This window comes from Halichoerus grypus, chromosome 2 (genome assembly GCF_964656455.1).
Source record: "Halichoerus grypus chromosome 2, mHalGry1.hap1.1, whole genome shotgun sequence".
Taxonomy (NCBI): Eukaryota; Metazoa; Chordata; class Mammalia; order Carnivora; family Phocidae; genus Halichoerus; species Halichoerus grypus.
Window position 1 is genome coordinate 63,664,424 of NC_135713.1, and position 22,691 is coordinate 63,687,114.

General features: G+C 52.4%; 1 protein-coding gene and 1 pseudogene across 11 annotated transcripts; one reads left to right on the plus strand and one right to left on the minus strand.

Annotated features, from left to right (window-relative positions):
• The first annotated feature begins 1,263 nt into the window (after positions 1–1,263).
• Positions 1,264–1,544, plus strand: LOC118550554 (mitochondrial import receptor subunit TOM7 homolog pseudogene; annotated as a pseudogene).
• A 3,181-nt stretch (positions 1,545–4,725) lies between these two features.
• On the minus strand, positions 4,726–22,206 carry RNF44 (ring finger protein 44). Of its 11 annotated transcripts, none has more exons than XM_036115730.2 (11): positions 21,692–22,206; positions 10,258–10,409; positions 9,861–10,080; positions 9,277–9,444; positions 8,682–8,855; positions 8,422–8,583; positions 8,214–8,338; positions 7,827–7,914; positions 7,617–7,738; positions 7,375–7,474; positions 4,726–7,181 (listed from the first exon to the last, which is right to left on the minus strand). In XM_036115730.2, the coding sequence occupies exons 2-11, from the start codon at positions 10,362–10,364 to the stop codon at positions 7,119–7,121; spliced, it is 1,329 nt and encodes a 442-aa protein (XP_035971623.1). In that variant the 5' UTR covers positions 10,365–10,409; positions 21,692–22,206; the 3' UTR covers positions 4,726–7,118. The 11 variants fall into 11 exon arrangements, with proteins under 11 accessions (XP_035971623.1, XP_035971621.1, XP_035971622.1 ...); XM_036115728.2 differs by lacking the exon at positions 21,692–22,206 and adding an exon at positions 21,501–21,645; XM_036115729.2 differs by lacking the exon at positions 21,692–22,206 and adding an exon at positions 20,959–21,197.
• Between the last annotated feature and the right edge of the window lie 485 nt (positions 22,207–22,691).

Here is a 22,691-nt window from a genome sequence, read left to right on the forward strand (position 1 = left end):
CTGTAGTTCCATACAGATTTTAGTATTTTTTGTTCTAGTTTTTGAAAAATGCTATTGGTATTTGGATAGGGATTGCACTGAATCTGTAGCTTGCTTTGGGTAATATGGAAATTTTAACAATATTAATTCTTCCAATCCATGAGCATGGAATATCTTTCCCTTTGTGTCATCTTCAATTTCTTTCATTAGTGTTTTATAGTTTTCAGAGTACAGGTCTTTCACCTCTTTGGTTAAGTTTATTCCTAAGTATTTTATTCTTCTTGGTGCGATTGTAAATAGGACTTTTTTTTAATTTCTCTTTCTGCTACTTTATTATTAGTGTATAGAAACACTACCAATTTCTGGATATTAATTTTGTATTCTGCCACTTATTTCTTTTATTACTTTTAGTTTTTGGTGGAGTCTTTAGGATTTTCTATGTGTAGTACAAAAATGATAGGATTTTAATCTGATTCATAATGTCGGCCTTTATCCAATTTCCACAGGCTTTTTTTTCTTTTTATTTTGAAATAAATATAGATTTATAGGAAGTTGTAAAAATATTACAAAAAGGTCTTATGTAACCCTTATGTAACCCAATGATAACCTCTTACATAAAACCAGAAAATTGACATTGATATAATCCACAGATTTCACCAGTTTTACATCCACCCATTTGTGTGTTTGTAGTTGTCAATTTCATTACTTATATAAATTCATGTAACCACACCATAATCAAGATACAGAACCATTGATTGCCACAAAGATCTTAACCCTCCTACCCCTTTATAGTCACACACACACACACACACACCCTTGTTCCGCCATCCCTAACCCCTGGCAACCACTAATCTATTCTCCATCTCTCCTAATATTGATATATATACATATATAACCTTTGTGATTGGCTTTTTTCACTCAGCATAATTCCCTTGAGATCCATCCAAGTTGTTGCATGTATCAATAGTTCCTTTTTTTAAAATTTTAGTTCCTTTTAAGTGATCTCTACACCAGATGTGGGGTTTGAACTCATGACCTCGAATCAAGAGTCGCACACTCCACTGACTGAGCCAGCCAGGATCCCCTAGTTTGTTCCTTTTTATTGCTAAGTAGTATTCCGTGATCTGGAGGGATCACAATTTAACTATTTGCTCACTGAAGGACATGTAGGTTGTTCCCTATTTGGGGTGATTACGAATAAAGCAGCTATGCACATTTGTGTACATGTTTTTGTGTGGACATGTTTTCATTTTTCTGGGATAAATGCCCAGGAGTGCTGGGTCATTTAGTAAGTATATGTTTAGTTTTAGAGGAAACTGCCAGGCTGTCGCCATGGTGAAGCTGAACAAAGAGGCCAAGCAGAGGCTGCAGCAGCTCTTCAAGGGTGGCCAATTTGCCACCCACTGAAGCCTTGTTCCTCTCATGATTCACCTGGGATTTAAGAGGGTTGCAGATCCTGGAATGTCTGAACCAACCCTTTTTAGTTTACTTAGGGGATGAAGAATTATTTGATCATCTGGATTTGGAAGCAATTAATGGACAGGAACAACATGGAAGGTGTGTGTGGTGGCTGGGATAAAAGATGGGACGTCCTTTAGATGCTCATTAGTTGAATGGTCCAGGGCTCTTCACAGATGCTTCAGTGGCAGAGTGGAACCTCTACTGACTTATTTATGATAGATTGTATCAAAATAAATGTTAAAAAGATACTTGCCAGACTATATTCCAGAATGGCTGTACTATTTAATATTCCTGTCAGCAATGTCTGAGAAATCCAATTCCTCTGCATCCTCACCAGAATTTGATATTGTCACTATTTATTATCTTCATTGTTTTTACAGGTGTGTAATAATCTTATTGTGGTTGAATTTGCATTTCCCTAATAGCTTATGGTGGTGAACAAATGAAATATCCTCTTAATGTGTTCATGTCTTTTGCCCATATTCTAATTGGACTGTCTTTTGTTGAGTTTTGAGAGTTCTTTATTTATCTGATATGAGTAATTTCTCACATGTGACTTGCAAATTAAGCATTTAGTTTCTGGTGAAGTCCAATTTATCACTTTTTTCTCTTTTATGGATTGCTTTCAGTGTCATGTCTAAGATCTCTTCACCTAGCTCTAGGTCCTAGTGAAGATTATCACTTGTTTTCTTCTCAAAGTTTTCCAGTTTTATGTTTTACCTTTAAATCTATGATCTATTTTGAGTTCATTTTTGTATTGTGACTTAAGATCCTTTTTAATTTTTTTATGGATGCCCAACTACTCCATTATTATTTATTGAAAAGCCTGTCCTTCATTGAATGCTCAAAAATTAGCTGGCCATACTTGTGCAGGTCTGTTTCTGGGATCTTTCTTCTGTTCCATTGATCTACTTGTCTATCTCTCTGCCATGTTGTCTTAATGCAGATCTACAGCAACTCTTAAAATCAGGTATGGTGAGTCTTCTCACTTTATTCTTGTTTTTCAAAGTTAGCTACTTCTTTGCCTTTTCATATAAATTTTGAAGAATGTCATCTCAAAAAAAAAAACACAAAAACCTGCCAGAATTTTGATAGGAATTGCATTAAACCCATAGTTCAATATGGGAAGAAATCACATCTTTACCTATTGCTGAGTCTTCTGATCTGAGAATATGACCATGTTTCTCCATTTATGTAGGTCTTTGATTTCTTTCATCCAGTGTTTATTGATTTTCAACACACAAATCTCATAATGTTTTGTTAGATTTATGTTTCATCTTTAGAGTGATTATATAAATTTTGATTTTCATGTGTTCATTGCTACTATATAGAATACAATTAATTTTTATATTCATCTTGTAACCTGTGACCTGATGAACTCATTTAGTTCTTTTTTTTTTTTTTTTTTAAAGATTTTATTTATTTATCTGACAGAGAGAGACACAGCGAGAGAGAGAACACAAGCAGGGGGAGTGGGAGAGGGAGAAGCAGGCTTTCCACTGAGCAGGGAGCCCGATGCGGGGCTCGATCCCAGGACCCTGGGATCATGACCTGAGCCGAAGGCAGACGCTTAACGACTGAGCCACCCAGGCGCCCCGAACTCATTTAGTTCTAAGGTTTTTTTTTTTTGTAGATTCCTTGGGATTTCCAAAATCTCCATGGGATTTTGATAATTTATAGGTTATCAAATTTACAAATAGGGACAATTTTCTTTTCAGTCTGTGTGTTTAATTTTATTTCCTTTTTCTTGCTTTATCCTATTGTGCTGGCTAGGAGTTCCAGTATGATATTGAACAGGAGTGGTGAGAGTGGATATCCTTGCCTTGTCCTGATCTCAAGGGTGAAGCACCTAGTCTTTCACACCATTACATGTTAGCTGTCGGGTTTTTTGTAGATGTTATTTACCAAGTTGAGGAAGTTACCCTCTTATTTCTAGCTTGCTGAGAGTTTTTGTCATGACTAAATGTTCAATTTTGGCAAGTTTTTTTTTTCATCAATTGATAAGATCATGTCTTCTTTCCCATAGGTTTTTTTAAATACTGAAAAAAGCCTAGAGACTTCCCTAGACTTCAGACTAGGGCCCTGGGAACTCCGTTGCTATCACTGGTCTAGTCCAGCACTGCCCAGTGTGCCCCAGAGAATGCAATTTGAGCACTACATGTAGCCAAACAAGCCCAATATAGGAAGTGTTGCTCACAGTATCCATTCCTAGAGGCTTATAATACGCATCAGCATAACCAAGGCTCAGAGAAGCCCTGCAACATAGGCTCCTATTACCTTTAGTGTGTTATTTCCTTCCCAAACTTGTTTAACTACAGAACCCTTCTTAATCCCCCTTATGCTCCCATAGCACCATCTCTGAAACACAGAGAACCACTCAACTAACTGTCCCTTATTTTGTAGTTGATCCAGAGGCTGAAAGAGAAGTGACCTGACCAAGGCTACAGATAGTGGCATCACAGACACCAGGTCCTGGGTCTCCTGACCCCAGCCCATTGCTCCTGCTCCAGATCATGTTGCTTTGACATGCTAATAAGTCAGCGGATATCCTTGCCGCACCATATACCATCATGGGTAAGAGGAATGTAACCACATCACCAACCTGGTCCTTGGGTGGTTCTCAGGCCCCTAGTCCCCACTGAGCCTGGGGATAAGGGACTCAGGTTCATGTAGTCTTAGTAGGGCCTGTGGGTGGGAGGGTATGTAATGCAAGTCAGGCCAATCATGCTGGTGTAGCTCCCTGGTATGGTAGTGAATGGCTCAGGGATGTACCCACAATCCAAATTGGGTCTAACAAGACTCCATCCCAGAAATCCCATTAGAATTCCAGGAAAAAAAAATGGTTTTCCCATGGAATGATGCCAAACTAGAAGACACTGAACTAGAGCTACCAAGAACCACCACACAGAAGCAGCTCCTTCAAAACAAAGTTGTAAAATGAAGGAGACCTTGGTTTATAACATGCCCAAGCCCAATCCAGTCATGCTTGAGGCAGAACCTACCTCCAGAACTGAAATGACAGACCAACAAGTAACGCTTTCCTAAAACCAGTTTGATGGAATTCTGCCACTTGCCAACAGAATCCTGCCTAATTTGAGTGTGAAGCAGATAGCCCAGAATGTCATCACTAACCTGGCTTGGCAGACCCTTTTGATCAGGAGGTACCCCCAAGGTGCCACAGCAGAGAACAATCTTTATTGCCCACCTCATCCCTATCCCCTGCCCACTCTCAGACTGACATTACCCCCACTTCCCACCAAAAGAACACAGGTAGCCAAAGGCAGCTTGGGCAGTACTTGATATACATCATACATTTATTAGTGAATATCCCTTTGAAATCAGCAACAATATTAAAAAAAATAATGATTGCACTACTTGGTCAAGCAGAACTAGCAACTTTCATTTTAAAAAAAGTACAAATCTGTTAAAAATTTCAATCAGTATACACATATATATAATACAACATACTAGTTATGTTAAATGCTACAAACCAATGTGAATCCAATGGAATGGAAAAAACCACACATTTAAGCTTTAAGAACCATTTTTTTCTCTATATATTAGCATTTTCTCAAATACATACATGGGAAAAATGAGGTAACTGTAAAATGTGCAAGGAACAGGGCCCCCCCAAATTACATATATTTTTATATATATATATGTAATTAAATATATATATATATATATATATGTGTGTGTATATATATATATATAACCTTTCTAACACAGAACACAGGTGCTGGGCCCAGCCAGGGCTGGGGGATGGTGCCCACTGTCATGCCTAGGCCAGAAGTTGGTAAATAAAAGAGTAAACAATGACAAGCCCCCACCACAGGAAATCATTGGTAACATGGCATCTATAGCAAGGTCGGCAAATCACAAACATCCTAAATAATTGTTTTATAAATCTTTTTTTTAATGATTTTTTTAAAGTGTTGTGTTTCCCCCCCATAGCTGCTCGTTGGAATCATTGCTGCAGCCGACACACAATCCGTGAGCCTGTTTCCGCCTGCCCCAGGAACCTTAAGGATTCTGAAAACCTTTTGTTGGGGTGGGAAAGGGAGGGGGGGTTTGGAGAGGGTGGTTCTCTGTGTAAAACACGTGGGGTTTCAACACTGCTATAAATATAGAAACATCACCTGGAGTTATATACAGTAAGACTTTGGGTTCTCCACGGGGGTGGGGCCAGGCTGATGGGGCCCCATGGCAGGCTGAGGGGAGGCAGGGAGCCAGGGCCGCCGCAGGGAGAACGAGGGTGGTTGGAGCATCCCTGAGGCAGCAGGCGCCAGGGGCTGCCTGCTAGGATGTGCCGGCCCCACACGCGGTTCGTTCGGGGCAGCAACCCCAGCTGGGGGTAGGACGGGAAAGGAATGGGACTGGGGAAAGAGAAGGTGGGAGCTCAGCCAGACCCTACAGGGGGCCTCCTCCAGACCTTGGAGGGCAGGACTCAGGCTGGGAGGGGGCCCCTGGAGATGGGGTCCACGCCCTCCCTGGTCCCTGTCCTCCTGGGACTTCCTTGGAGGAGACTCGCCCAGTCAGGTGGGAGACGGGCCCTGGCTGGAGGGAGAAATGCCCTGAAAAGCGTACGGTCCCGGTAGGCTCTGGGGACGTGTGCAGTACAGTGCATGGCAGTTATCAGCTGAGCACAGACCAACCCCCAACCCCACCCATGACTGCCAGCCGCCCAGCCCAGCCCCAGCCGCACACATGCATGCAGACCAGGCGGCACCACCAGACCATTCCCGGCCCCCTGGGCACTTGGTCCTGGTTGGTCCCTATATCCCCCGTTAAAACCGAAAGGAAACAAATTATTTAAAAATCCACACCCCCAAATCCTACACGCGGTTTTGGGCCAAATGAATAAACAAAAACTGCTGCTCCTCACGTTCATGCAAAACAACAGAGAGGGGACATTGGGCGTGTGTCTGGCCGCCATCACTGCCAGGAAGGGGTGGCCACCAGGAACACAGGAGGTCTCTCTCCCCTGCATGGCCCAAGCCCCCTCAGGATACAGGCCACCCCAGCTCAGGGCCTGTCTCCCATCTGCTCAGGAGGCTGGCTCTGATACCTTCCAGCCTGGGGGTGGGCTGGAATGTTGTGACTGGGGTGAGGGTCCTTGAGGGAGCCAACCCTCACAGCAGCCTGGGTAGGGCTGGCTGCCTGAGTCTGTCTGGGGTCAAAGCAGGAGGACCCAGGCCTGGGGCTCAGGAAATGGCCTCATGCCACCCTCTGTCCGCACGCCTGTCAGTGCCACCCAGTCAGACGGCATACCATTTCAGTGCAAGAGACCAGGCAACCCAGGACGGAGCCCTCTTTGCCCATCCTGGGGCTGAGGATCTCCCCTAGCTGAGCTTGGGGGGATAGACCCCTGGCTCCTAGGGTTGGCAGGAAAAGGAGACGGACTCGAGGGCAAACAGGAGGGAGACTGAGTTAGGGACACTCAGGCAGCTCCGTGGTGGGCAGACTGGCAGGCAGATCGGGGCAGGAGTCTTTGGAGCTTGGCAAATGCAGGGGCTTATTGCAGGGGCTTCTCTTGGGGCTGACCCTGGCACCAGCTCTGGAGATGCAGGCGGGAATGACGGGGCAGGCCTGGGCCACTCCCTCCCCGTCCTCCCCAGGTCCCCCCAACCCGAGCTTCCAGAGCTTCGGGCAGGGTTTATCCTGGGCGGCTGTGGGCCTCACTCAGCCTCCCTGGGCACCTCGGAGGCGTCGGCCCGGCAAATGGGACACGTCCGGTTGGCCTGGGGGAGCAGCCACACATCAGGCTCCACTCTTGCCTGTCCCCCACCCCAGCTGGGTCTGTTCTGCCTCTGGGACTTGATCCCTGAACAGAGCCTGGACTTCTAGATGATGACAAGAAGGGAAACCCTCCAAGGTCCACCCCCCTCCCTCACCACATGATGAACACCTGTATTCTGGCCTGGGCTGCATTACCTTTAACCACTTGTCGACACACTTGGTGTGGAACTCGTGGTTGCAGGGGAGGACTCGGAGCAGCTGCCGTGCCTCGAAGTCACTGAAGCAGACAACACACCTGGGAGAGAGCAGAGAGCGTCACCTCCACAGTGATGGCAGGGGGAGGCTCACTGCATAGCACAAAACCCCCTGGAGGAAGGGGTCCCCTTGCAGCCCCCCTGTGCTCACAGAGGGGCAGGAGATGGGGGCACAGTACTCACAGTGTCTGCTCTGACTGATGGCTGTCTGGGTTAAAGCGGTATGACGGGAGCTGCTCGATGTCCGCTTTGGTGAGGCCCCGGGGCTTGGCATCTCCTAGCCGCTCTGCCAGGTTCAGGAGGGCCTGTATCCAGGCAGGAGGGGAGGGTTATTAATGCTCAGGGCCGGAGGTCCCCCAAGCTCCCACCTCCCAAGACAGTGTTCCACGGGACCTCATAGTTCTCCATCTCCACGTCATCCACATCGAGATCCAGGCTGATGGTGGGCCCCATTGCTGTTGGTGACATTGGCAGCATCGAGCTGGGGGGGGAGACAGGTGTGGGGGGCCCAGGGTCAAGGTCAGTAGGTGTAGGGGGTGCAGAGCTGCTCCCGACTCCCTCTGTGAAACAAAGCCCAGAGCTCTGCACCGTTCACACCAGGGACTCCAGTGTTTGTCCCAGGACATTGTAGGAGGGCCAGGAACCCAGCTGGTGAGTGTTGGGGATGCCAGATGGCTTTAGAGGCCCCAAGCACCCCATGGGGCTTTGTTTGGGTCCAACAACTGGAGGTCCCAGGAGACCAGAGCACCACGGCTCTGGGGCAGATGTGCTGGTACTTACAGGAAGTAGGGCAGGAAGCTGGGGTAATACGGTGGCGGGGGTGGCGGTGGGGGTGGCGGGGGCAGCGGCTGTTGCAGGCGGTATCTCTGAGTGCTCAGTCTCCGTGGCATCATGTGGGAATATGGCTACGAGAGGGGTGCCAGGTGCAGGTCAGCCCAGCGGGCCTGTTTCCTGATCACCCTAGAGTCTAGCTGGGGGTGGTACTTACCACACCGAAAGACAGCTCCTGGTGCAGTGGATCATGGGGCAGGTAGTGCAGGGGCACAGATGGGGACAGGGCTGGGCCTGGGGCAGAGGTGGAGTAGGTGAAGCTCCCCAGGGGGTGCTGGTCACCCCGAAGGTCCACATCGTTGTCAAGCCGCTGCAGGGGCTGGAAGAAGCGGGGGTGGGCCAGCCAGAGTCAGTAAGGAGGGAAGCCCCGCTCCCCATGCCATCCCCTATAGCATCAAACCCATTGCCCAGACTCACCATTCGCGGGTGCTGGGCCTGCAGCGATACAAACTGCCCAAGAGGTGCCATGTGGGCGGGCTGGGGGTGTGGGGCTGGCGGTGGGGGGTGCAGAATGTAGTGATCACTGGAGATGAGGTGGGGGTAGGCCTGATAGGGCACAGGGAGCTGCTGCATGGTACACGCCTGGATCAGCTGCCAAGAGAGGGAGGGGTTGGGGGGGCTGTAGAATGTTCTTCTAGGCTCTCGGTTGGGCCTATGCCTGTGCCAAAGGCCAGGGGCCATTCCATCCATCGAGAGGTCCCCACTGAAGCCCTCTGGCCCCTCCTACCCCTGCCAGAGGCCACCCAGGCAGGACACTACACTCTTAAGGCCCATAGTTACAATTCCAAACCATAAGGCAGGCACTGGGGTGCAGGAAGGTCCCTGAACCCTGAGGTGCCCTCTCACTATTCGCGAATGCACACATGCCTTTTCTGGGCAGGGTTGAGGCCTGGAGCTGGGTAGGTGCTCTGATAGCCTGGATGGGTGTCATAAGCTCGGCTTGCTTCTGCTGCTGGCCTATGTCTAGGGCTTTCAAGTGGGGATGGGGCAGGAGGTGGAGGCACTCACTCACCGGGGGTGGGAGGCAGCAAAGGGGGTAGTGCTGACCGCTGAACATCACGGAGCATGCTGGGAGCTGCTGGGCACTGCAGCCAGGGATGTGTTGGCTTGTAGGCAAGGGGAAGCCTTGGGTCGTCACTGTGGTGACTGTGTAGGACAGAGGGACGGGTCCCTGGTGCACCTGTGGGTAGAGAGAAACCCGGGAAGTGTAGGGAGGAAACGGCCATGCTGCTGCCCCCAAATGAGAAAGCCCTGCTGGGCCACCTCCCTTCCCTTCTCTAGCTGGGTCCTACCTAGGTACACACCTGCCTATACCCCTGTCCCAAGCCCTAGAGGGCAGAGAGAACCCTCTGGGAACCTGGGAGGGGCTTCCAACTCTATCACTCATCCACTGTGTAGTCCCAAGGAAGGCCCTTCCCTTCTCTGGGCCTCAATTTACCAACCTGTAAAACAGGGCTAATAATGCCTCACTGAACATGCAAAGAGTTAAGGGGAAATCAGGGTTCTGCTACCTCTGGTCCTCAGACAGACTTGCCAGAGGCTGGTGGGGAGGGGCCAGCAGGGTGGGGAAACAGAGGTGATGAGTATTGTGCCTACCTGCTCGTGGAGATCAACCATGAACGGGCTCTGTTGGGAGGCTGGGTGCAGCATTCGGGGGCTCCTGCCGGCAGGAGCCGAGGCTCGGTGCTCCTCTACAGGGAGGTGTGGTGGTCGGGGTGGTGGCTGCTGGGAGGGTAAGCGCTCATCCTGGGCAGGCAGGCTGGCCAGGGGGCCCTCGCGGCCGGGGCTGCACCACAGAGAGGAGGCCCCAGTAGGACTGAGGGGAGCCACTCATTCAGAGAGCATGGAGAGAAGCCAGGTCACTACCCACTAGGGAAGGAAGACCACTCAGGGCCCTATGCCCTGCCACCCCTGGTCCCTATGCCCCAACCCAAGCTGACAGCCCTAGTACCGGGGGCTCTAGGCTCTGTAGGACTAGGAGATTCCTTCCTACCTTCCCCGGAGCTGGCCCGGGGTAGTGCCGGGTCCTACAGAGAATCGCCGCTGACCCACAGGGGCAGAGGGTGGCCACCTAGTCACTGCCAGAGCCCATGGTCGCATCAGGGGTGGCAGAGGGGTGGAGGGGCTGGGCCAGGGTTCACAACCCTATGAGGCAAACAGATAAACAAACTGAGGCACACAGAAGTCCAGGCACTTGCCCCATTAGGGATTGCGAAGACAGAATTAAACTTCAGCAGTCTGATTCTAAGGGCTACTGATATCCACCACGTCCCTGTACTCCATGTGCAGTGTACACTCTGGGTCTGGCCTTCTTTTTGGGCACTGGGGATCAGGGATGACAGATCAGGAACAGGGAGCCCAGGTCTCAGTTTCCTGCTCTACGAAATGGGATCAAGTTCCCCTTCAGGGTTGTGGTGAGTTAGGAGGGCTGGCCAGCATGCTTCCAGGCCAAGTGGCTCCAGTAAGGCTCCCTCAGGATGGGGACCCCAGGGCACCCTGTGCTGTTGTGGCGGTCTACAACTTCAATCTCCAGGAAGCTGGGGGTTCCTGGGAGGGCACTCCAGCTTCCTCCCTTCCATTGGGTCGGCTCTGGGGGGGATTCCAGTCAGGCCTTCTCTTTCCACTACTGCCAGGTAAGAGGTTCTGACCCAGTTCTTGCCCTCAGGGGCTCCCAATTCAAGTCAGTTTGTTTTCTTTCTTTCCATAACCAGCTCCCACAGTGCCTACCCACATGTGACTTCATCTACTCTTCAAGGTCCATTTCAAAGAATAGAAAACTGAGGCTCAAAGAAATTGAAAGGGACTTGCCCAAGTGTCAAAGCTGGGAGGTGAGCTGGCCACAAGCCTCTCACTGCACCCTGCTGCCAGCAAGAAGGGTCCTGCCCAAGCGCTTTGCAGGAGGTAATGAAGGAAGCGGCCACTGGTGGGTGGGTGAGTCTGGCATACAGCCAGGCCCTTGCTCTGGGGGCTTAACACAGCCCCCAGGTGGCAGTGGGGCTTGCTGAGAAAAAAGGGGAAGCAAGAACCTAAAGGAGGAAGTTGAGTGGTAATGGGGTGGGGCAGGTCTCCTCCCTCTGGTAGGAGCTGGGGGTCCAGGTGGGATAAGCTGGGGGACCATTTATTAACTCCAGAGGTTGGGATGAGGCCCTGGCAGAGAGAACTCTGGAACCCGTCAGGCCTTGCAGAGCCGAAGGCTGCATCAAATAGGACCAGCCCTTTGCTGTTCCTGCCACAGGGAGGCCTCCTCCGTCCGCCCCTTCTCCATCTGACAAAACTCCTATGCATCTCTGACAGCCAGCTTTCAGTGTTACCCCCCTGCTGACACAGCTAGGGAGCCAGTGCACCATATCCTCAACGCCTTGTTCCTTCCTGCTAGCAGTGGCAAGAACACCTCCTCTGTGCTCGGCTTTACAAGCCTGGACCCTAACTCTCAAAGCCAGTCTGTAGGGGAAGCTCGCCATGGCCACAGCCAGAAGTGTAAGAGCTGGAGTTCACATTTCTCCCGCCTAACCTGGGCTCTGGCACTTGGCAGAAGGGCGGACAGAGCCCAGTGACCAGCTTGTGGCCAGCACTGATGTGGTAAATGTACACTCGAGAGCCAATCACACAGTCTGGCAGGAGTGAAATTGGTGCCCATGACTGAAAACTGGGAGATTACATAAAAATCTGGTCTTTCCTGAGAGGAAACAAAAGCAGAAAATCTGGTCCCATTAGGCCCTCGTTTCTGCTGGGTCCCCCTCACCGGAGCACGAGCTTTCTCTCCAGGCCACCCAATGCCCATGCTCTACCTGCCCACCGTAGGTGACTAGGTTTGTAAGCCCCGGTGTGAGCAGAGTGCACATCCTTACACACGTGTGTACACCCACAGCCTTCCTGATTCTTGCTGACAATTCAGCCGAGCAAACAAAGGCCAACAGAGACTCAGAGTACACCCCTAAATATCTGAAACAAGAGACTCCTAGGCCACTCCAGACCTTCTGGATCAGAATCTTTGGAGGGTTGGGGAACAAGGTTATCTAGACATTTTACCAAATTCTCCAGCAGTTTCTATGGCACAGCCAGGTTTGGGCACCTCTGCTCTAACTGACCTCAGAGATCCTGGGAGACCACAGTCCTGCTGATGAAAAACATTAACAGTAATAACTATGACACTTCTCACATGCCATCTTGAGTCCTCACAGCAGCCCTCAGAAGTAAGGACACTGAGGCCCAGAGAGGTGAGGTCCAGAGCCTGTCAGCCAGAGTTGTGAGTGCACTAGGACACGACCCAGTGGCTTCAATGGCTCCTCTGTGCTAAAGTCTGTGGGGCGTGGGTGCCACAGAGGCCCAGGCACATGGGAATCTGCTCTGGCCAGCCCCTTCAAAAACACCCATTCCTCAGGAAAAGGAAGTAGCAAGGAGCTGAGAAACCAAACCAGCAGTCCAAAGGGCCTCCAGCTATAGATGATGGTGCCAAAGTTTACACACGATACCCTGACTCTGGCCAGAGTCTTGGCTGAGGATTGGGCGCATCACTTCCCCGCTCAGCCTCAGCTTCTTCACCTCTAAGATGGAACAGCCAGATAACCACCTGCCAGTGGACTGGCAAGGGCTGCTCAAAGGCAGAGGTGATTGGCAAAGTGGAGGTGTGAGTGATCACTATTAGAAATTGAGAGAGGCTGACCTCCACAAACAGAAATCAGGTGCCACTTCAAGCTCTGCAGGAGATAGCTGGGAAATATGCCTCCCTAGAGGAAAACCCCAGCTGGTAAGGGAGGGACCCCTGGTTCTTGGAAGTCCTACTAAGAACAGAGGTTGTGCAGAGGGGACACACCCACTTCATAGTTGAGGAAATTGAGACCCAGAGAAAGGAAGTAACTTGCTCTAGCCCACAAAGCCAGAGAAAGACTGAACTAGTTCTCCTTGGCTGGCCACCTAGGCCCAGATTCCCCCAACCCCTGACTCTTTAATTAGCATCAGTAGCCCCCAATAACCACCTAATCCCAACTAATTTCAGTCCCTAAAGGAGATGGAGAGTTTTCTGTTTTAGGCACTCACTACTAATCCTATTGTGGTGAATGAAACAAGTGAGGCCCAGAGTTGGAGGCAGCAACTTGCTCAAGGTCAAACTGCAAGGGTGGCCAGGTGACCACCCCCAATTTCTCTGCCTTTCCATAGTCCTCTGTGCTGTGCTTTCAATGAGGTCTGGGTAAATGGGTCTACAGGGTCCCATCCCTAAATCCAATCTTGCCTGGAAGCAGGCACCACACTTTGCATCCACCCCTTCCCCCAGGACGCAGCCAACTCCCTACTTCCAGTGCCCCATGTAACTATCCTAGTCCAAGTCCAGGGAACCCCTGCCAAGTCATTTGCCCCGGGGAAATGTTTGCCTGAGAGCCTGAGTAGATTCAGGCATGATGAGAAGCCCGCGCCCCCCTCCATGGGGCAGGCTAGGCCACTACTGCTGGTAGGCAAACAGAGCTCTCCAAACGTGTGCTGCCTGGAGGGAGTTGAGGACAGGACTATCAGCCTCGGAGCTAGGAGTCCTCGGCTAGCCCAGGTTCCCTAGATGACCTTGGTCAAGGAAATCTCTCCGCTTCCGTGAGCCTCAGTTGTCACAGCTGTGAAATGGGGATGGAAATCTCTCCTTCCTAGAACGCCCAAATAAAGCCAGAAGGAACAAGACGCAAGAAACCAGGTGGTCACATTAGCGGGGGAGGAAACCAGTGTTCCTGAGGGACCGGCCCCTCCTCAACGCGGGCCAGGCGCAGGTTGCGGGGCTCTGGGGAGCTTCCTCTGCCACCCCTCCCCAGGGATGGGGGGCCAAGGTGCAGACACTCGCCCGGAGAGGAGACCCCCACGTCCCCCCCTCACTCATTTATGCCGCGCTCGGAAGGACATAGGGGGCGGGAGGCCAGACTGCGGCGTTGGGGCCAGAGCGCTGTGACTTTAAGAGCCGAGGATCCCGGACCATGTGCTCGGCGTGAGACAAAAGCAACAACAAAGGAAGTGGCGGCGGCAGGGGGAGGGGGCGGCTCCTTCCTCTCCAACCGCGGCACTCAGCCCCGGGAGAAGGAAGACTCGACCTGGCCTTGGGGGGTTGGGGGGAATCCTCCTCGATTCTAGAGGTCTCTCCGTCCCCGCTCTGGACCGCCCGCGATTAACCCCTACGGAGCCAGCTAGATCACAGCCCCCAGTCCCAAGGGAGGGGGACAGGAGTTCCAGGGATGCGGAAATAGGGAGTTGGGGCTCTAGCCCCTACTCACCTTCGGCCGCCAGGCCACACGTTGGCTCCTTTGTTCCCGATCTAGGACGGCCAAGCTGGACAGAAGGGAGGGGGGCTGCCTGGACCCTTTAAGAGCCCCCGCCCTGCGGAACAATGTGCTCCCCTCCCCACCCCCCGGTCCGGGTGCAGTCCAGCTCCTTCCGGGGCTCTCTCTTTGTTGTCGGTCCGCCGGCGTCCGCCTCGCGAGGCCCACGCGCGGTCTGCCTCTCTCAGCCCAGGCCCTCCGGGAGCGGGAGGCGGCGCAGGACGCGGCCGGGTTTGCGCAGCTGCAGGCGGCTGGCCCTTTAAGAACTGTCCGCGGCGGCAGCGGAATGTAACAAACCCCACATTTGATTCACAACATTCGAAGCGGCGGGGTCGCGCGCCGGGCGGGAGGGGGGCTCGCGGGGGCGCGCCGGGAGATTCCGGCAAACAGTAGCCGGCTGCTGCCCGCGGCAGCCCCGCCAAGAGCTCTGCCCCGCGGGACTATGAGAGCCAATCACTCACCGCGACTCGGCACGTGATTAATGGGACGCCATCTTGGAAGGCAGATTTTCTTTAAAACCTCCTTCTTGCCCCCACCTTTGCACTTAAAGTGACCGCCGTCATCACAAGCAAGGGGCGGGGCCACATGGCCTGAGCTAAAGATGGGAGACCCCGGGGTGGGCAAGGCCAACCGGCTGCAACTCGAACTTGCTATGCAAACTCGCGAACCACTCGCGCCTCTGAGGCTCAGTTTCCCTGCCAGAGAAATGGGTCCCCCTAGGAGAGCCGCAGCCCGGACTTACTGTGTCATGGTCTTCTCTCCGGGGACGGGGCGCCGCCTGGGACACTGAAGTGCAATGGGACTGACCTTCGACGGGGCAGGAGCGGCCTTCTTAAGCCAGCCCAACTGGGTTAGGAAGGCTCTAACAGCCTTGGGTCGGCAACCTCCCCGGAGATGACGTCAGCCCCAAGAGCTACCGCGCCGCGATGACATCATGGCCTGGCCGCCCTGCATCTCCTTGTTTACACTACGCGGCAGCTTTAAAAAGCTGGGACGGCCTGGGTTGCCCAACGGACCAATAGCGGGTAACCCACGCAAACGAGCTAACGCCTGCGGGGCAGGGGGATTGGTCCTGCGTGCGCTGACGCCACAGAGACATTTAACCGCCCCGCCCCCAGCGTGGCCCGGGAAAGGGGCGGGGAACAGTTTGAAGCAGGAGCTGCAGTTGTCCGGCGCTCTGGTAGCTCTCGGCGCGTGGCCAGTAGAGCTTGGTCTCCCCCATGGAGGGCTCCCTGCTTAAGGGTGTTGGGAAACTAAGCCCAAAGAAATCTTCAGTTTCCTATTGTACTCCTCCCCGCAGCGATGAAGCGGAGGGATTACTACAGCATTTTACAGATGGGTCAAGAGGATCAAGGGGGGGGTGTCACTCACTCACCCCAAGTCACACAGCTATGAAGGGTGGCTGAACAGGTATTTGAACCGAAACTACAACCAAGCTTCGTTCCCCTTTGCCTTCATACCGGGGCAGCATTATACAAAGTGGGGTATTACCTCCACATCGATTATTTAAGAAAAAAAAAATCAGTAACACTCTAAATATCCAAGAGCTGGGCACAGGCTGAAAAGAATCATGTGTGCATATGATCAATAACTGGACTCCTCCGCATGGGACTGCACTAACATAGGGCTACCTCCCTAAACAAGATGCCAGTGCAAAATGTTAACATTTGTTAAACCTGTGTTTAGGGCTACTGGGGGTGTGATGGTGTCATTTTCTATGCTTCTTTGGTGTACTTCATAACCCCAAATTTAAAAATAAAAATGGAAGGGGCGCCTGGGTGGCTCAGTCGTTAAGCGTCTGCCTTCGACTCAGGTCATGGTCCCAGGGTCCTGGGATCGAGCCCCGCATCGAGCCCCGCATCGAGCCCCGCATCGGGCTCCCTGCTCAGCAGGAAGCCTGCTTCTCCCTCCCCCACTCCCCCTGCTTGTGTTCCCTCTCTCGCTGTGTCTCTGTCAAATAAATAAATAAAATCTTTAAAAAATAAAAATAAATAAAAATAAAAAAATGGAAAGCAATTTGCTGAACAGTGTAAACTATCCATTTTTCTGAAAATTGGATATATACAGTATCTGCACAGAATACTTCTGGAAGGATATACAGGAAACTAACAAGTGTCCTCAGGGAGAACTGGAAGAGTATGGGATCAGGAGGATACACTTTTTATTGTATATGCTTGTGTACATTTGCTCTTTTTAAAAAACTCTATACAGGGTGCCTGGGTGGCGCAGTGGGTTAAACCTCCAATTCTTGGTTTCAGCTCAGGTCGTGATCTCAGGGTCGTGAGAGTGAGCCCTGCGTCAGGCTCCGTGCTCAGTGTGGAGTCTGCTTAAGACTCTCATTTGCTCTCCCCTCTGCACTCTCTCTGTCAAATAATAAATCTTAAAAAACAAACAAACCCAAAACCCTGTACAATCTGGGTGGGGGAATGGGTGAAACGGGATGGGGGTTAAAGAGTACACTTATCACGGTGAAAAAATAATAATAAAAGAGAAAAAGAAGAAAAAAATCCATACAATATAACTTACAGAAAATGCTAAAGAAAATTACTGTGGGGGCGCCTGGGTGGCTCAGTCAGTTAAACGTCTGCCTTTGGCTCACATCATGATTCCAGGGTCCTGGGACTGAGCCCCACGTCCCTCACTTGTTCTTTCTCTCAAATAAATAAAATCTCTTAAAAAAATTAAAGAAATTTTAAAAAATTACTGTGAAAGAGTATGTTTTAAATCTTCTAAGGCATAAAAATTTCTGTTCCCTTAAAGTAAGAAATCCCCCTTCAGGAAAGGTATCCAATGGAAACAATCCAGAAGGAAGTTTGGGGAACAGAGATACTTAATCAAGTTTTGTTTAGACCAGCAACAATCGGTTACTGCACAGCGGCTGTGCAGCCGGCAATGCAATGACTGCAGATGGTACCCAGGGGCCCTCTGCAGATAACTAAGCACAGGAGATCGAGTTCATGATGCAGTCCCTGCCCAACTCTATCCGTTGGTTAAAACTATGTGTGCATGAGAATGAATGGGGATGTACAAGGTGATGCCGTTCTCTAACCAACTCCTTTTCATCATCTCTCCCTTCTATATCCCTTCTGACCTTTTATTCTTCCCACTATGTAAAAGGAATTAGAAAATCCTCCCCTCACTGGAAGGCGCTACGTTGTTAAGACCACTCCCTGCTTGCCTATGTAGGGACAGGACATGCAATGGCTCCCTGCTGCCTGCCTCTGGGGCTGGGCTTCACCAGCATCCCCCAGCCTTTCAGGCTCACCTCTCTCCAGTCCTCCCACAACCACGTTGGTGCACCTACTGGCCTTCCCTGCCTGCCACCTTCCCGCCTGCACTTAGCTGGACTGCCTGCCTGAGATGCCTTCTCTATTCCTTTCTACCAATCTAGTCCTCTTCTCTGTCCTTCGGGGCTCTGTTCCCATCTAACCTCTTACAGGAAGCTCTGTGGTCTCCAGCTTGTACTGAACCTCCCCATCTCTGAACTCAGGGCTAGACGTACCCCAGCCTTCACTTCATACCATCTAATTTGCATACAGCCCTGTCACAGTCTCTTCGCTTCATGTCTCACTCCATAAGGGGATTCAGCATTTTTCAGTGCACTATCATCTAGCTTTCACTGGAAGGCCTCAGTTTATGGGTGAACATCTGAGGCTCAAGGAATGAAGTGACTTGCCCAAGGCCATGGTGAGAATACCTTACCGTTCCCACACCCTCCAAATGCAATTCTCCAGTTGCAATCAAGTCATGTACTTTGAAGCCACCGAACCTCTGACTGTCCCGACTCTAATTAAAACGACCTCACCACCCCTTAACTCTGGTAAAACCCTGCTCAGCCTTTGGGGTTCAGGTCCAAGACTGCCTCCTGCCTCCACGAAGCCTCCCTGAGCCCTCTTCTGCAGTCAGCTGCTCTGGCTTCCTTAACGTGGCAGGGCCCTTACCACATTGCCTCAGGAAATGGGCTCCGGGACTGCTCCCCCGCCCCAGTAGGCTCTGGCTCACACTGGGTAGCGGATGCCCAAGGAAGGGGCTCTGAGTTTGACTCTCACCTCTGATGCTACAGGGCTGGGAACACCCTGCTCCGGCCTACTCCCCTGGGAGGCCCTCAGCAAACACCCACAGCCCCTCAGGGTGCCCCCAGGGCCAGAGGCCAGTAATACATCTCCTCCTGATCTGAAAAACCTTCCTGGGCACAAGCAGAATCACTTTGGAGCAAGTGGGGAGGAGGCTCAATTTTACCAGATTTTCCAGAGAAGCCAGAAGTCTGGGCTTTCCTGCGAAACCCCCCCTCAGGTTCACCTGCAGGTCTTCTGCTTCGGAACCCCAATGCGCTGCTGTGGCCTGCACACCTACCGTGTGCCTCACTCTCATCACTCCACCCTACTCCACCCCTGCCACTGGAAGACAGGTTCTGTTTTCATCTCATAGATGAGCAAAGTGGTTCAGGAAGTGCCTCCTTTGCCTCAGATCCCGGAAGTGTGGCCCAGTGGGTTTCCAGAAGCCACAGGTGGGGGCGGCTCATTCTTATACAAGCATCTGCAGTGAGATTCTGTGGAGAAATTAGGGTTCTAGGGGCTCCTGCACAGTCTAAGCAAGTGCCATCCTGATTGCCTCACTGGTCCTCCGACGACCTAAGAGCTAGGTGCCAGGATTTTACAGATGAGGAAATGGGTGAGGGGGGGGATGACTCAGCCATCAAGGGGCAAACCTGGGATCACATTCTAATTTCACATTAAGTTTGGTTCATGCGATACAAATGTCAAAACAGAGTCCCCAAGGGTTGCTCAATAATCAAAAGCACAGATATCCCAAGGCAAGAGTAGACCATGGAGGCTCAAGGACTGGTGGATGAGCAGCAGAGGATTCAAATCCCAGCCCCTCCAAGTGCAAAGCTCTGGATGTTACATTCCAGCTTCCAGCCCCAAGCCTCCTCTTCAGATGGGAGGGATTCCACTTTGGCAGGAAGGGGGAGGGTCATGGATTCCTGCTGGGGCCCTGCTGTCCCTGCCTTACCCAAGAACTTGGGACAGCTGGCTGCCTCCATTCCTCCCTCAGGGTCAGAAAGCACCCCACTCCTTTCTTCTAAGACCCCTCAAATTTTCCTCCAGATACAGGGCTCAGTAGCCTTCCCAGGTGGAGCTTGCGGAGCACAGAGATTGAGGGATCACCCAGGGACACACAGCACAGCCTGGCAGAGCCAGCGTGGGACGCAGACCTCCCAGCTACTACCATAGAGCATTGCAGACCTGAGAGCCCAGAGCCTCACACCCCAGCATGGAGGGCTGATGGGCTCCCTGCCAAGTCCTCTCTGCTCAGGACACGCCTGAACACACCACCCTCACATCTGAGCTCCAAGCTTTGGCTCCCCTAAAAAGAAGTGGCTGTGTTTGTGGACATGGGGGTAGGGCAGGGCGTCTGTTAAGGTGGTCATGGGTCTGGGGTTCAGGTCAGGGGTACTTTAGTTCTGACTTGGGTCAGTTATTTGGCTTCTCTCCACCTTAGTCTTACCTGTAAAATCAGGACAACAGTAGTGACACATGACATTTACTGAGCACTTAGCACGCACCACTGATACTCATCTCCTATAGGGCTACTGAGGACAGGCACACACTGATGATTAAATACAGAGCCTCTGGGCGCCTGGGTGGCTCAGTCGTTAAGCGTCTGCCTTCGGCTCAGGTCATGATCCTAGGGTCCTGGGATCGAGTCCCACATCGGGCTCCCTGCTCGGCAGGAAGCCTGCTTCTCCCTCTCCCACTCCCCCTGCTTGTGTTCCTGCTCTCGCTATCTCTCTCTGTCAAATAAATAAATAAAATCTTAAAATAATAATAATAAATAAATAAATACAGAGCCTCTGAAGTCAGCCTGTCTGGGCTTGGACTTGGAACCTGACTCTGCCTCTTATTAGCTCTGTGATCTTGAGGAAGTCACCACCTTTTTTTGAGGCTCAGTTTGGCCAGGTGTAAATCGGAGGTGACAGTACCTACCTCAGTGAGTCACCAGGGGCTCTCACTACGTGCGCATCTTTGGCGGTCCCTGCGCAACTTTCGGGGTCTGGGTCTGCACTTGAATGTGCGAGCTTTGTGGGTACGGTGTTGGAAGGGGCTCTCCTTTCTGACACCCTTCCCCCTGCAGCTCTGGCCACTGTAACTCCCAGGGTCTGCAAAGGTGGGAGCAGGTACTATCACATCCAGAGATGAAAACCGGGGGCTGCAGGAGTGCGGGCGCCTGGCACACCCCGGGGGATGAGTCCAACCGAATTCCCCATTTTCTCTCCTACTGAGGGCCAGCTTCCTATCCCCGTCCTGTCCACACCACCGCCCTGACCCCCCCGACAGCAGCTCGATTCGAGCTTAGAGATCCTTAGGCAACGGAAGCTATGTGACCTTGGGTAAGACACAGACCCTCTCTGGACCGCCCGGCGTTCTGACATCCTGAAAGCTGTATCGACGGCGCTGGGGTGTAGTGGCCTGTTCCCCGGTCCCGCAGCCGCTCCAGGGCAGGGCTCGGGAAGCTCCGGCTCCCCAACGGCTGGCACCAGGAGCGCTGGTAAAATGTTTGGGACGGAAGTTACGAAGCCAAAAGACTGCGGCGCCTCTTCACCTCCAGTTCCCTGATGGCAGGGCCCCGGCCGAAGCCGGAACCCGCCGGGGGGAGGGGGGGGGGCGGTCGGGTCACGTGCGGGGCGCAGGGCACTCTGGGACTTGTAGTTCCCGGGGCGGGGAAAGTGTCCCCGAACTGGGATACTCGGACCTAGCCGGCGGACTGATGAGCGGAGCACCTCTGGCTCCGGGTCCTGCGAGAGCGAGCTCGGCACTGCACACGCAGGTAGAGGCCGCGCTGTAAGTCCCTGCGCTACTCTGTCAGCCCGCGGCCGCCCCCTGTCGCTCCGTCCTCGCTGGCCTCGCGCCTGGGGCGCATGGCGAAGGGTCGGGCCAGGAGTTACCTGGGGCCGCGGCTGTGCTCCACCCCAACCGGGCGGCCGGCGAGTCGCTCCCGCTGCAGCCCGGGGTCCCGGTCCCGCTGCGGCCTGAGCGCCGCCTGCCGCGGCCCCCCCTCTGGCCCCGCGCAGTGGAACCGTCCGCAGACCTCACCACCCGGGCGCGCGCGCGCGCTTTGGAGCGCGTGTGGAACTACCTGGACTGCACCAAGTGCGCGAGAGCGGAGGGTGGCGGAGGCGGGGCGTCTCTAGGCCACGCCCCTTGGCGTCTGGCGGCAAAGGGCGCGCAAGGGCGAAGCACTCAGGGCCTGGTATCCCAGCGGCGCACTTAGTGCCCGCGTGACCTTGGACCAGTGACTGACTCTGTCTCGACTGTGAAATGGGGAGCATAACGCGACTCCGTGGCCGTTCAAAGAACCTTCACTTCCTGTAGAATTTATCCCGCTCCCCCGGCTTCGGATTGAGGAGGGCAGGGTCGGTAATAACGACTGCGGGCAGCAGATCTTGGTTCCCCGCTTTGGTGCTTTCTCTGAGCCTGTTTCCTCGTCTTCGAACTGGGAGCGTTGATACCTCTTTCGGAGGTTAGGAGAATCCAGTGACAACAGGACGCCTATGCTCATCGCTAGAGCCACCGTGGAGCAGAGCTGGCCGCTCCCTGCTCAGGCCGGGCATCCCCCACTCCCAGAAAGGAGCCTTGATCCACGTCGCCCCGCGTCCGTGGGCGTTTTAGACTGGCGAGAACTACAACTCCCAGCTTGCCCCGCGCCCGCCAGGTCAAGCCTGTTGGGAGTCCCTGCAGATCTCGCTTCGCAGAGGCCGCCCCACGAGGTCCCCCCGTTTCTCGACCCAGGGATGGGCTCTTCTGCCAGGTCCCTGGAGGCCGTCTTATTTCTCTAGGCTTCCATTTGTTGAGTATTTACCACGTGCAAAGCAATATTCTGAGCGCTTAACGTGAATTAACTTGCTTATTCCTTAAAGTCTAACAACTCAGTGAGGGAAAATTATTATTATCCCTGTACTGTATATTTAAAAACTGAGGCATTAGTGAGGTGAAGAAATTTTGCTAGGAAGTGTCAGAGTCCAGGATTTCTACTCACTTCTGACACCTGGAGCCTGCTTTCTGCCTTACTCTAGTTCATCCTTCAGCAAACCTGTTTCTCCCTTCGCCTTCCCTTTATCAGAACTACATCTACATTA

What these genes read in the sequence shown, in the direction of transcription:
- RNF44 (XM_036115730.2), bottom strand. Translation starts at nt 10,364, where the DNA reads ATGCGACCATGGGCTCTGGCAGTGACTAGGTGGCCACCCTCTGCCCCT. An exon ending in TTTGCTGCCTCCCACCCCCG is followed by an intron (nt 8,856 to 9,276) that starts GTGAGTGAGTGC and finishes CTCTCTTGGCAG; the next exon opens with CTGATCCAGGCGTGTACCAT. An exon ending in AGGCCCAGCACCCGCGAATG is followed by an intron (nt 8,584 to 8,681) that starts GTGAGTCTGGGC and finishes CGCTTCTTCCAG; the next exon opens with CCCCTGCAGCGGCTTGACAA.